This window comes from Hylobates moloch, unplaced genomic scaffold (assembly GCF_009828535.3).
Source record: "Hylobates moloch isolate HMO894 unplaced genomic scaffold, HMol_V3 SCAFFOLD_2, whole genome shotgun sequence".
Classification (NCBI taxonomy): Eukaryota; Metazoa; Chordata; class Mammalia; order Primates; family Hylobatidae; genus Hylobates; species Hylobates moloch.
The window spans coordinates 45,477,185-45,490,910 of NW_026652277.1; the positions used below are offsets into that span (position 1 = coordinate 45,477,185).

At 40.3% G+C, this 13,726-nt stretch overlaps 1 protein-coding gene across 6 annotated transcripts in view; it reads right to left on the bottom strand.

Annotated features, from left to right (window-relative positions):
• The window catches only part of AFF1 (ALF transcription elongation factor 1), a 208,258-nt gene that overhangs the window by 35,640 nt on the left and 158,892 nt on the right, over window positions 1-13,726 (bottom strand). For all 6 annotated transcript variants that reach the window (XM_032144734.2, XM_032144895.2, XM_058433055.1 and 3 more), the window contains 3 exons: window positions 11,199-11,253; window positions 226-280; window positions 63-100 (listed from right to left, as the gene is read on the bottom strand). In XM_032144734.2, coding sequence (XP_032000625.1) covers window positions 63-100; window positions 226-280; window positions 11,199-11,253 — 148 coding nt within the window. The remainder of the gene's footprint in view (window positions 1-62; window positions 101-225; window positions 281-11,198; window positions 11,254-13,726) is intronic.

Consider the following 13,726-nt stretch of genomic DNA (forward strand, 5'->3'; position numbering starts at 1 on the left):
TTTTCCCATTTGGTAAAAAATTGCAAACATTCTGTACAGATGGGGAGAAACCCACACGGTACCTTGGAGGTGCAGATGAGGAGGGAGGCTTCTCTGGGGTCTAGGCATTCACAATAAGGGGAAGAAAGACCAGGAAAAGAACAAAAAACAGGTTAGAACAAGCAGCTCAGATCTGTTAGATGGATTTAAAAGGACTCCTGGTATTACAGGCTGTGCAACACTTACTTGTTCACTGTCACTGTCCTCACTGTCACTGAGCTGAAGGTCGTCTTCGAGCATGCTGGAATGAGCAGGGACACAGAGAAGAATGAATGTGAAATGATTTCTAACAACTTTTCTAGCATGTAAATAGAAAATATGCCTAATTAAACAAAAGAGAAAGAGGATATGTATAAGTTTTCTTTATTTATTAAAGTCTATAATTTCCTGAAAATGTAAGTTTTACAATTATACAATTACAATGTACGAATACAACTATAATTATACAATTATAACACAGAAACCAATTAAGTGCAAGCCTCTTACCATCTCAAAACAGACTCTTTCACACGCTACAACACTGAAGCAGAACTACCCCAAGACAAGGATTCATTGCGAGCCCTGAGACTAAAGCCCTCCGCTCCTAATTAGTGAGGTCAGGGTCCATGCAAACAAAACAAATGGGGAGGGATACATAATATACTCAATTACTTTCTTCCATAAGCTCTAACTGAACTAGAGTAATTAGCCATTCAATGAATTAAAGTTGAATGAATGAATATTTGTAAAGCACTCAGAACAGTGCCAGGCACATAAAAAATTCAACATTAGAATTAAATACACAGTAAGATGTATGATGCTATCAAGGCAAATGTCATCCAACAGTGCAGTTACTTTACATTTCTGTCTAAGGGACATTATTAACAGTGAGCTTTATTTTTCACATGTAATAAATTATTCTCTTTTGCCTATGTGAACACTGATCAATGGGAGGAACAGTAATACAAACGCGATTGTCTACAGATTATGTTTAAACTTATTGCTATTGTTTCAGTGGGGGGAAAAAAAAACACTTCCTCAAACTTGGATTAATGTATCTGTGGGCATTCTGGCTTATGGTGAACCTAAATAGTAACAAGCAAACATTTGTCAATCTGTACATGTGTTGTCAAATTTTAAAAACTCCACCACCCTTAGCCTTCTTCCATGGAAATACCCACATTATCACAGGAATGAATCAGCAATTGCTTCCTCTCTTCCTTTTCCCCCAAATTTTATGAGCATGGCTATTAGAGGAAATGTTATAAGACTGAAAAGAAAAAAATAATCTTCTGGAGTATTACCAATGCTCCAAAAGGCAAATTATTAGAGGTTAAAATCCTTCAGTATTTCCAAAAATACCTATTCAAAAATCTGACCAACAATTTTTACTGCAAAGCCACTATCTACCACTGAAGAAAGCAGGCATGGTGTCTTTGGAAATCCTGGTAAAAATCACTATATTTTCTAATGAAAATGAATAAAACTTGGCTGTTTCGTAAATGACCGCCTACATGAGGTGGTAATTCTGCCAAGAAACAACTTTCATAAATGTACTAAAAACATACTGGGATAAGTTTCTAAATAAAATGAAAACTGTTAGCAACTTGTAAATGTAGATCTTGCTCAATATTTATCTAACAGAAGCTAAATTCATATTTTTATTTCTTTTTGAGACAGGGTGTCACTCTGTTACCCAGATGTGATCTTGGCTTACTGCAACCTCCGCCTCCTGGGCTCAAGCAATCCTCTTGCCTCAGCCTCCTGAATAGTTGGGACTACAGGCACAGGCCACCATGCCCGGCTAATTTTTGTGTTTTTGTAGAGATGAGGTCTTATTATGCTGCCTAGGCTGGTCTAGAGCTCCTGGGCTCAAGCGGTCCGCCCGCCTCAGCCTCCCAAACTGCTGGGATTACAGGCGTGAGCCGCCCTGCACAGCTAAATTCATATTTTTTCAAGGCTATAAAATACAGCCTTCAGTCATAGGACTTCTCAGTTAGCAACATAATGGTATACAAAAAAAAGTCACTCAACAGGTTTATTGCTAAATGGAGGCTTGGCTGAGATATACACAAACAAAAGATAAAAGATGTATCTTTGAAATAAACATAAAGTATAATACAACCAGAAAAAATCTGGCAAAGTGTATTCAGTATTAGTCACCAACCACAACAAAAGAAAAAATTGACCTCTTTCTTAGTTACTAGGTTTGTTTTGAATAAAACTGATTTGCCTTAATTCCTGTAACATCAATGATCATGTCACCCAACTACACTTCCTGTTTTGAGCACAGGATTAAAAATTCTGTAACTTTCTCTTCTAGCTACCAAACATCTAACTTCCAAGAATATACTCTCCTAAAGTAAGTCAGAAAGTTAGAGAAAGTTCTGACTTTTGGCTCCACTTCCTCTTCAGGATAAACAGGCACCATGAAAATGCTGTCCCAGATTCTAAAAATTTTCCCTTTAGAGAATTACATAGATAGTAACAAAATAAGCCTACAGATACAAAACCTATTCCAAACCTAAAGAGCAGGGACTGTGATCTCTGAAGGAAGACTGCAAAAGCTGTCTCCAAAGAAACACTCAGAAATGATAAACCAGTATGGTCAAACAAAAGCTCTCCTCCCTCATTTGGGATGTATTGGGATTTATACATGAAGTATTTTACTTAATAAAAATTTGTGAGTATAATTTATTTGATAAAGAATGAACATATCTCACAGAGAATCAGCAGATATGTGTATTACTAGTGTCTGCTGGCACAGCCAAGAGTAACCACAAAATATTCCAGGAAGCATGATTTACTGTATCACCAGAGGTGGGTATCTCAACGTACACTAGCATGCTATTATTAGAGGAGACAATGGCAGCAAGAAAAAAATTTTTTTCTAAAGTTTTTGATTAAAAAACACGTACAACATCTACTTTTAAGTTACATGTCATAACTAAGTTATGTTAAGGTAGAAAATTAACCATGAATGCCATTATAATTTTTTTTAAACAGAAAATCTATGTAGCTGAAGATAGTTTGATGACAGGTGAAGGATTTTTAGACATAAGGACAAATTTTAAAGGAATTTAAATTTCTTTTAAATTTAAGAGGCTAAGGTCGTCTGCCTGTCCCACAAACTGTATTTGAAGCCAAGCACATACTATATGAGAAGAATCAGTCCTTGAATGTGAAGAATGAGGAGACGAACTACAGCACACCTGGGTGAGCACCTCTGTCTCCATGACAAGAGAATCCAAATCTCTTAGACTCAGTCTCAGTCATAGCAATAAAGCCTAGGTCAAGAGAACAGAAAGCTCAATGGATATGCTTCTTCTTTCTCACCCATAAGTTTTTTTGAATTAGGATCATTTTCACCTTTATATTCTGTCTAGAAACTGGTAGGTATCCTAAAAAAGCAGGCTGAATGAATAGGACCCCTTTGTTGAATAATAGTACCATGTAGCTATGCCCACTATGTGATCAGAACAGACACTGCCTATCATTACAATCCTGTGTGGTGGCTTTTGACCATCCCTTCACATTCTAAGGATGAGGAAAACAGCCACCTGACATGCCCAAGATCATGAAGCTGGCACATGCTGGAGCTGGGACGCAATCTATCCCATCTGATACAAGATCCCCTTGTTCTGGCCAATGCATTACACAATGGTTAGAAAACCCAACTGACAGAATTAAATCTAAGTTCCAGAACCCACCAAGAGAAAGACTTTGATTTAAAATAAAACTACTTTCCTATTGGAACTCAGTATGTTATGTTTCCCTTATGAAGATAAATTAACTTTTAAACCTTATATACTTTAACTAGTCAAATAACAAGTTTCATTTCCAAACGCCAAGTCAAGGCAGTTATTTCAAATCATATAGAACCGTATTACCTACTTTGATATTGTTCAAAAGAAGCCAAATTGCTCAGGTAAAGTAACTCTTTACATGTAGATTTAATCACATTTTACATTCGGTTAGGTAAACTTTTTGCTTACAGGTAACAAACAATTCTCAAAACCCTTTGTACAAATGCATTTTTCAGGCAGCTGTTCTAGCAAAGCTTAAAGAGCCACATACAGGTTCTGGCAGGCACACTGCAGTGAGTCAACCCGATTGCTACTGTGTGAAGACATAAACACAAGTCGCCATTTATTTTCCATTTCTTAGTACTGGGCTTGCCCAAAGCTTTCACTGCCAATATTTTATAACATCTCAATTCAGACCCCAAAAGTACTTACATAACCTTATTTCTTGGCTTAACATTTCTTATGATCATTTTGAGAAAGAGCAAGTGAAGTCAAGCTCATAGTGGTTATTTAAAATTAGTAAGTCACATCCATGGTATCAGGTGTGCTAAAAATAATAAGAAAAGTAACATTTTTCAGGAACCACTAACAAGTATGTGACAATGTGTAAACATAGAATCTGACAGATCTGAAACTGATCCGGGGATAGGATGGGCAATGGCACACAAGGCAGGACAAAGCTGGGCTCCAGAGCACATCCAGAATCCCAGAAATTTTTTTTTCTTTTTCAGACAAGGTCTCACTCTGTCGCCCATGCTGGAGTGCAGTGTTACCATTATGGCTCACTGCAAACTCTTTGCCATCCAGGTTCAAGTGACCCTCCCACTTAAGCCTCCTGAGTAGCTGGGACTACAGGTTTGTGCCACCATGCTTGCAATTTTTTAAAGAAATCTTTTGTAGAGATGAGGTCTTACTATATGCACAGGCTGGTCTCAAACTCCCAGACTCAAGCAGTCCTCTCGTTTCAGCCTCCCAAAGTGTTGGGATTACAGGTGTGAGCCACCGTGCCTGGCCCTAGAATCCTGGGATTTTCAAAGCAATCAGGCTCTGATTCCTTTCTTGATGTATGGCTGAAATAAGGACTGCCCATGTGTTCTAAGAGACGGTGGGAGGTTACAAATTATGAAGCAGGCTAAACAAAGAATAGATGAAAAAGTAAAAACGCAGATCTCCAGCAGTTGTGACACAACATATAATAGGAACTCTCCAAATGGTGACAATAGTTAGAAGGCAGAATTCAAGTTCACGGGAAACTTTCCACAGGAATTATGGGATAACAAGATAGAGAGGAAACTGACTCTACGTGATTAACTCTAGTGAAAGAGGTTAATGGTTGATATGATAAAAATGGTTACTGGAGTTATAAAAGATTATTTAAACTCCACGGATGAAGTGAAGATTATCTGATGTCAAATAAGGAAATGAGAAAAATCACAAGAGTGTAAATGAGGGAAAATCTGAAGTTAAATCAGTAAGATTAAATCAGTCAAGTATGACAAGGTACAAGAACAATATACTTTCAACAGAAACAAAATCTAAAATATTACTTTAAATCATGTCTATTAAATACTGTGTATAGGTATTCAATCAAGTTTATCGTGTAATATCTTTCCTTCTGCATTTATTCTGAGCACTCACTATGTGCCAGGCACCGCTCTAGACCCTATGGCTACAACTCTGAGCCAAAAAATATCCCTGCTAGTCTAGAGGAGGAAGACAACTAAAATACACCATTTCTCAATGGGTAACAAGCCTGTGGAGGGAAAAGGATAAAAGAGAAAGGATGGCTAGAGGTCACTCTTTTACACAGAGTAGTTAGGGAAAACTACTGATAAAGGCCACCCCAGGTCACAGCTGAAAGGAGGGAGAGAGCACAATGCAAGTCTTGTGGGGAGAGTCATCAGAACCCCAAAAAGAGCAGGGAGGCCAAGGCTGCCAGAATGGAAAGTGGACATGTGCGTCACGGAGGGGCCGTGGTAGGGGATAGGTTATGGAGGTTCTTGGAGGCCCTTGCTAGGAGGCGAAGGAGGCAGGAACGTTAATATGCTTGTGAAAGTGGACCACAACTTGTTGGTTTAACAGCCCAGCATCCCACAGAGAGGGTAAAATACACAAACTACCCTTAAGGCTAAGATTCCTACCAATTAAAATATATTTTATTCAATCTTTCAATCTATGTTTAAATTAGCCTAGCGTCACTTATTGTAGTAAATTAGCAGTTATGATGTAAAATGACACTTAAAGGGACCCTTAAGGGCTCCCCAAAAACCAGATTTTATATATGCAAATGAGCTCTTTCAAAGTAATCACTTTAAAAAAAAAAAAAAAAAGACTCCCTAAGGTTTTCAAAAGCTTTCAAAGCCTACAGCATAATCTGTCAAGCCCCTTTCAAGTTGGCAAATAGTCTCTGCCTTTCTCTTATCAAATGTCACCCTCTCTGGGAGACCTTTCTGGACCCCTCTTTTCCCTGAAGTATAACTACTATCCAAAGAATTCCTCTCAACCCTGTCACTGTCACATCCCTTGTTCTGTACTATATGCCACCTACAGTTTGTTACAAAATATTTTGTCTTATTGACTACAGTTTCTCCAAGTACCTAAAGCAGCATCAAGCACACAGCATGTGGGGCTGGGCACAGTGGCTCACACCTGTAATCCAAGCACTTTGGGAGGCCAAGGTGGGCGGACTGCCTGAGTCCAGGAGTTCAAGACAAGCCTGGGCCAAACGGCGAAACCCCGTCTCTACTAAAAATACAAAAATTAGCCAGGTATGGTGGCGTGTGCCTGTAGTCCCAGCTACTCGGGAGGCTAAGGTGGGAGGATAGCTTGAACCTAGAAGGTGGAGGTTGCAGTGACCCAAGGTCACCCCACTGCACTTCAGCCTGGGTGACAGAATGAGACCCTGTCTCAAAAAAGGAAAAGAAAAAGTGAGATCAACACTTAGTGAAAAAAATTTTAATTAATAAATGTTCTGTGATGGTGAAGGCTTAATGCAGATCTACAAATGTACAAATAACCAGCACAAATGTTTGTTCCTTGTTTTTGGGAAGCAGAAGAACTGTGATAAGGGATGTAGATACTACTTCAATATCAAGTTCTAAGCTTTACCCATGGGGCAGATTTCTACTACTTCCATAATATTTATCAGCAAATTGTACTTTCAGTTAGACATGCCATTGAAATATCCAGGTTCAAACAGTATAAGCTAACATTGGAAAACAAGAGGAAAAATTTAATTTCCTTAGGCTAAGCATGATTTAAATATGCTACAAGTAAAGCATGTCTTCGGACTTAATTCTAGAACATTTCAGCCGACACTACTTATGTCCTGATGTGACAATTTTATATTACAATAAACAGAATGAGTCTTCCCTTGCTCTTTACCAAAATATTTAAAAGCAAACAATGTTTTAGGTAAAAGTTGAAAAGTCGGGCTCATTTGAAAAGGTATCAGACTCACCCCAGCCTTTATTAACTTGGCACCAGTCTTTCTCATCCAGCTCAAGGGACAATCCCAATCTCAGCCTTCACATCCAGATATTTCCCTCACTTCAAAAGAAACTTTCCATATAAGTAATAAACATTTCAAATTGCTATAATGACTAATTTCTGTCTCTTATTTTAAGTAAGTGTTGATTTCAGAGGCCAAAAACAAGAAAAATAACGGAGGGCACCTTTTTGTAAGGACTTGGCAATTTTGGGGTAGGGGAAGAAACAAGTTAGCCAGAATATACAAATAAATTGCTTTTTAGTTTCTAAAATATTAACATTTTTGTCCTCTTTCAGAGGCTGACAAATGCACTGACACCAGTAAACTAAATCTGGCTGCACAGAAAGAGAATTGTCCACAATTATATGAAGGTCACAGTTACTGTACAGAAAAAGGAAATACTTTATACTTTGTCCTCAGCACTTCACAGATCTAAGCCTTGGAAAGGAAGAGGATTCCAAAACCAAGAGCCCTTAAACAAATACACCCTCTCTTAAACTTAGCGGCAAATTGCACTAACATCCTAGCTAATCAGTTACCTACAGAACTTTACAGAAGGAATTCATTATTTGAGAAATAACTACAGCTCAAACTACAAGCTGAACCATTATATTTAATTTCACAACTACATCATTCTACCACGTTGCTACCCCCTACCCATATCTGAGTTAATACAGACTGCTCACAAGCTTATCCTTTACTACTGGGCCTCTCTTTTATCCTCTTGTATGTCCTATTCCACTTGTCTAAGGATTCCCAAGTCCTCACAACTCTGAAAGAAAAAGCATTAAGACCTAGATTGATTTTTTAAATCAAAGTGTAAATGACCCTGCAATTATTTTCTGACATTCAAAATACATTAGAGTATCTCCCTAGCACTCTATGTGCCACTCAAATAGCTTAACTGCATGTCAAAGAACCCTAATGCTGACAACAGATCAAATCAACCCGCGAGCACTAAAAGATTTGCCACACAAAATCTGAAACGACTGCAATTTGCCAATTAATTGGGACACCACTTTCTTCTAATCTCCATTAAAAGTGAGTTCATAAAAGTCATTCCTTTTTCCCAAGGGTACATTTCATTTTGGCACTTATCAATACCACCACGTCTACCCCCCACATAATCACCAAGTCCACACAACCCTCATTATCTACTCGGCCTCAGCATCACTTCTCTTCTGTGTTACTCTTACCTCTCCTCCCTTCCACTAGGTCCTACTTCTACCCCTTCTGTAAATCTATTAGGATCATCACAAATATTCTTTCCTTGATAATTTTGTATGTACTAAATTAATAGTTTTTATAAAGCAAACACTATGTGTCACAAGATATACTTGTTAGCAACTTTCAGGCACCTCTGATTTGAGTGCTTTAACACTGCTATCAAGAAAACCACTCATTTCACTGAGCGGTGTCATCACAGGAATGGTCTGTCTCTGAAAGTCTGAAAGCTCATGGAAATTGGAGTGGTAGGGTGTGACTTTTGCCTGCTCAGTCTGAGGCTACCTCTCAGGCGTAGATCAGACCCAGCTGCCTTTCTTCCTCTACCCACAGGCCAGAGACACAGTCACTATCCGACTTTGGTGCAATTGCTCCACCCACTCTACTCCTGGGAGAGCTCCTCTCCTCTATGCTTACAGTCAATTGGGATACCCAGGCTTTAACATCCCTTCCTGGCTGCCCCAAAGACAATGGTCAGGGCCTTTTACGGTCTACAGGGCTTGACAAGCACCCATCACAAAGAAATACCCGGTGTAAAACCCTGGGGAGATTACAGAACTTCTACAGAATTCCTACAGTTGTGGTCCTTGATCTGCACATTCTACTCCTTACCAGCCATCAACTGGTTTAACAAACCTCCTCCCTTCCTTAAATGTAATCCATGTCAGTGAGTCTACAGTCTTAGAATTTAGCAGCCAGTAAAATTTCCAAAAAGATAAATGGAGTGTGGTGGTGTGTGCGGGTAATCCAGCTACTCAGGAAGTTGCAGCAGGAGGATCACTTGAGCCCAGCAGTTTTAAGACAAGCCTGGGCAACATAGTGAGCCCCTGTCTCTAAAAATATGTTAAAACACAAATATGTAAAAATTAAAAAGGAAAAAAAGAAAAGGTGAAAGAGAAAAGGGAAAGGGAGCCGGGCATCATAGGAGCCTGTGCCTGTAGTCCTAGCTACTCAGGAGGCTGAGGCAAAGAATTATTTGAGCCCAGAAGTTTGAGGCTGCAGTGTGCTATTTGGGTTTGTGAAGAGCCACTGCACTCCAACCTAGGCAACAAAGCAACCTTGTCTCCAAAAAGAAAAAGAAAAAAAGAGGGTAAGTGTGGAAGCTCACATCTGTAATCTCAGCACTTTGGGAGGCTGAGGCTGGAGGACTCCTTTAGCCCAGGAGTTGGAGACCAGCCTGGGCAACACAGGGAGACCCCACCTCTACAAAAAAAAAAAAAAAAAAGCCAGGTGTGTTCCTGTAGTCTGTAGTCCTCTGTACTCCAGCCTGGGTGACAGAGCAAGACCGTGTCTCCAAAAAAAAAAAAAAAAAAAAAAAAAAAAGGAATAACAATTTACTTTCGCAGCAAAAGGCATTAAAAACAACAACAACAAAAAACCTCATCATCTACCAGTACCACAAATAAAATACATTCTTACCACATGCACAAAACCCATCTTTCAGACCAAAAAAACACCCAGCCTTCTTGTTCCTTTTCCCCTCATTTGGCCATGGTGAAATGAAAATAAAGTACATTAAGGAACTGGCACTTGGGAAACAAACACTTAACCCAGACCCACATTTAGTCATGGCAAGGAGATAAAATAACCTCTCCAGCTCAATATATAGTTTTTTAAATAATCCATAGCAATCCCCACCTTCCAAAATACATGGAACAAATATTGTGCCTAAAACTAAAGGAAAGCTGGAGCTTAAACTCCTGGGCCACCTGAAACCCTGAGACTAGCAACACAGAGTTAGTGACAGATGAGATACGGGAGGAAGGCCTCCTCACTTAGTCCCTATGACCACCTCTTGTCATATGAAAGTAAAGTAGTAAGAGTTCAATACCATCAAGAAATGACAAATTGGGTCAAAATGCCAATTTAAAAATCTTTAATATGCAGTCTAAAACGTTCCAAAAACCCAAAATATATCTGGACTTACTGGCCTTAATAAAGAATAGCTAGGCAATAAGATTAGCTCTTTATTAGTAAATTAGGCCAAAAAAGGGCGGAAAATCTTCAATTGTGCACATCCCCCAAAACTCGTTTCCAACAGCTAAAGCTATTTAAGAATGACATCTTAAAAGCCAAGGCCTTCTGTTCCCACAGTTAAAATGTAAATAATGACTCAAAAACCCTTTTTTCCCCTCAAGAAGAGCCTTTAGCAAACTCTCCAGTGGTACATAGACCTTCAACAGGGGAACTTAATCCAAGTATTAGGCCAGGCGCAGTGGCTTACGCCTGTAATCCCAACACTTTGGGAGGCTGAGGCAGGTGGACCACTTGAGGTCAGGAGTTCGAGACCAGCCTGGCCAATATGGTAAAACCCTCTCTCTACTAAAAATACAAAAATTAGTCGGGCATGGTGGTGGGCATCTGTAGTCCCAACTATTCGGGAGGCTGATGCATGAGAATCGCTTGAGCCCGGGAGGTGGAGATTGCAGTGAGCCAAGATCGCGCCACTGCACCCCCACCTAGGCAAAAGAGTTAAGACCCCAACTCAAACAAACAAGCAAAAAAAATTAATGTGGGCCCTTTCTTCCCTTTACAATGCAGCAGTATCTTATTAATGTCATTACATAAAAGCAGAAAAGAAAAATCTAAGCAATGCATTTACATGAGACATTACAATTTCATACTACAAATTTTTAATACACAAAAAGCATTTCACTTACGATGACGTTCCTTGCTGAGAATTTGGGTGAGTTTTTGAAGATGTATCATATTGTTCTGTGGGAGAGAGAAACATTATCAGAGCAGCACAATGACACATATTTACAAGATTTTTTTTTTTTTTTTTTTTTTTGAGACGGAGTCTCGCTCTGTCGCCCAGGCTGGAGTGCAGTGGCGCAATCTTGGCTCACTGCAAGCTCCGCCTCCCGGGTTCACGCCATTCTCCTGCCTCAGCCTCTCCGAGTAGCTGGGACTACAGGCGCCCGCCACAACGCCCGGCAATTTTTTTTTTGTATTTTTAGTAGAGACGGGGTTTCACGCCTCGGCCTCCCAAAGTGCTGGGATTACAAGCGTGAGCCACCGCGTAGTTGTAAGTTCTTTTATGTCCATCCCCACTTTTTACCTAAACACACTGCACTTGGTACAATCTTGCCATTATAAGATGACATTTATGTTACTTCTAGAAAGAATGCTTGTTCAGAATCAAAAACCTCTCAATACGCCAAAAACACTTTGAAAAGCACTGCTTGCAGCATACCCTACCTATGATGCCAGGAACTTTCCTCCTGTTGGAAGACCTCCCTGTCCTTGACAGGGGTGGAGGCCCACATGGAAGCATTCTGCCAGGGCTATGCTCCCAGTACTCTGGCCCCCATGTGACTTTACATAGATATCAGTGATTTGTTATCACTCTCTTTCAACAGCCCTGTCCTAGGTGCTCTCCATCCCACCTGTCCCTTCATTATTCAACTCCCCACCTGCAATTCATTCATTCAGCAGCTATTTATAGACTACCTCATAGATACCAGCATGTTTAAGGCATTTGGCCCTGTCCTCAAAGAGCTCACAGCTGACTGAGGGACATGAAACGGGTCCATAAATATCTGTAATCCAAGGCAGTGTGAGATTAAGTATACAAGTCAATTACATAAATTAACTGACCTGGGAATCCACAGAATGGTTGCTCTCTTGGTAATACCAAAGAAGGCAAATTAAAGAAAAAACAAAATGAATTGTGTCACAAAGGACAGCCAAGATTCTGGCAGAGTGATGCTGGCAAGAGAGAGAGGACAGTGGGAGCAAACATGAAGAAGAGGGTCTGAGTTTGGAAAGGGCAGGGCTGAGGTGCAGCATCTGTGCTGGACAGCACTGAAACAGGCGGAAGCGGATTTCAGAGGGCTGTGAAGGCCAGAATGGGAAGTTATGACTGTATTTGCTGGGCTATGAGACACATCAATGATCTAAACAGGAATATGACACAGTGATTCCTCAGGATTACTCTGGTAGTGCTACCTGGCATAACTTAGAAGGGAGCAGGAAATGTTACGTGTGGAGGCAGCTGCATTTGTCTAGACATGAGGTAATAGGGACCTGAAACAGAATTGGAAGTGAAAAAGAAACATGGGTACCTTTTAGGCAGGGCTGAATGACATTTCCCACAAATGTCATGTGGAGACCCTTGCATATTTGCAATTAGTCATTTTACCCTCATGGTGGCAGCAGCTCTTATATGATATTTTCAAATGGCCTCCCCTCTGTCTAGAAAGCTAGGACCAAGACTCCAAACGAGATGGGCAGAGGCCCCTCTTCTTCAGACCATTCACAGGGACTCCACACAATCATCTTGACTGGGTTCTAAATTCCACAGGGTCTGGGTTTTGCAATTGTGGACATGTAACACTAGGGCATTCAAGTAAAATCCCCCTACCTCTCCTCTCCAGAGACTCTAAAACCTATGTACCAGTAGCATAAGATCAGTGTTGAAGAAATCAGAGTTGACTTGCTGGGCATACTTTAAGAAATGTGTGTCTTCTCTTCACTGAAAGCTATATCCATCCATACCCCACCATCCTCTTCATCCTACATGCAACAAACTAGATCCCTCTTTTTCAGGTCACGTTCTCAGAAAGATAAATAAGGCTCCCGGAATAGCAGAAGAAAGTGACAGCAGCATAAAAGATGTGGGGGTAAGCAGCTGGTGAGCCAGGACCTCGAGGAGACCCACCAATGTTGGACAATTTCTCATCAGAGTAACAAGGAATTGGCCCACATTACTGCATAAGGCCAGAGGATGATCCATCCCTGGCCAAGAAAGTGCTTACCAGTTCATCTTCAACTATATTTTGCTAAAAGGGGAAATCAAATGGTTTAATGGACTAAAGGTTCTTTCTAAACCATGAGTTAGCAATAAAACAAACCATGAGCAACCCCGTGGAAGACATACCAGCTGCATGACCAGCAGCCCAAGCAGGCCGAAAGTGGGGGCGGAGTGGTGCATAGCAACCCCATCCACGGCTGAGCTGGTGTTCTGCCTTCAGACCTGTGCACACTCCACTGGTCTGGGCTAGCTGCCAAGATGTGGAGAAAAAAGATTTCCCAATCTTTCCAAGCAGCCATCCATTTCAGTTAATTTTACCTAGCTACTCATACAATACTGTAGCAATACAGTTGGGTTTATTTATCTGCATTTTGGGGAAATTTTAGTTATGACTTCTTTGCAAGATCTTATTCAGTATCTCTACAGCAGGGA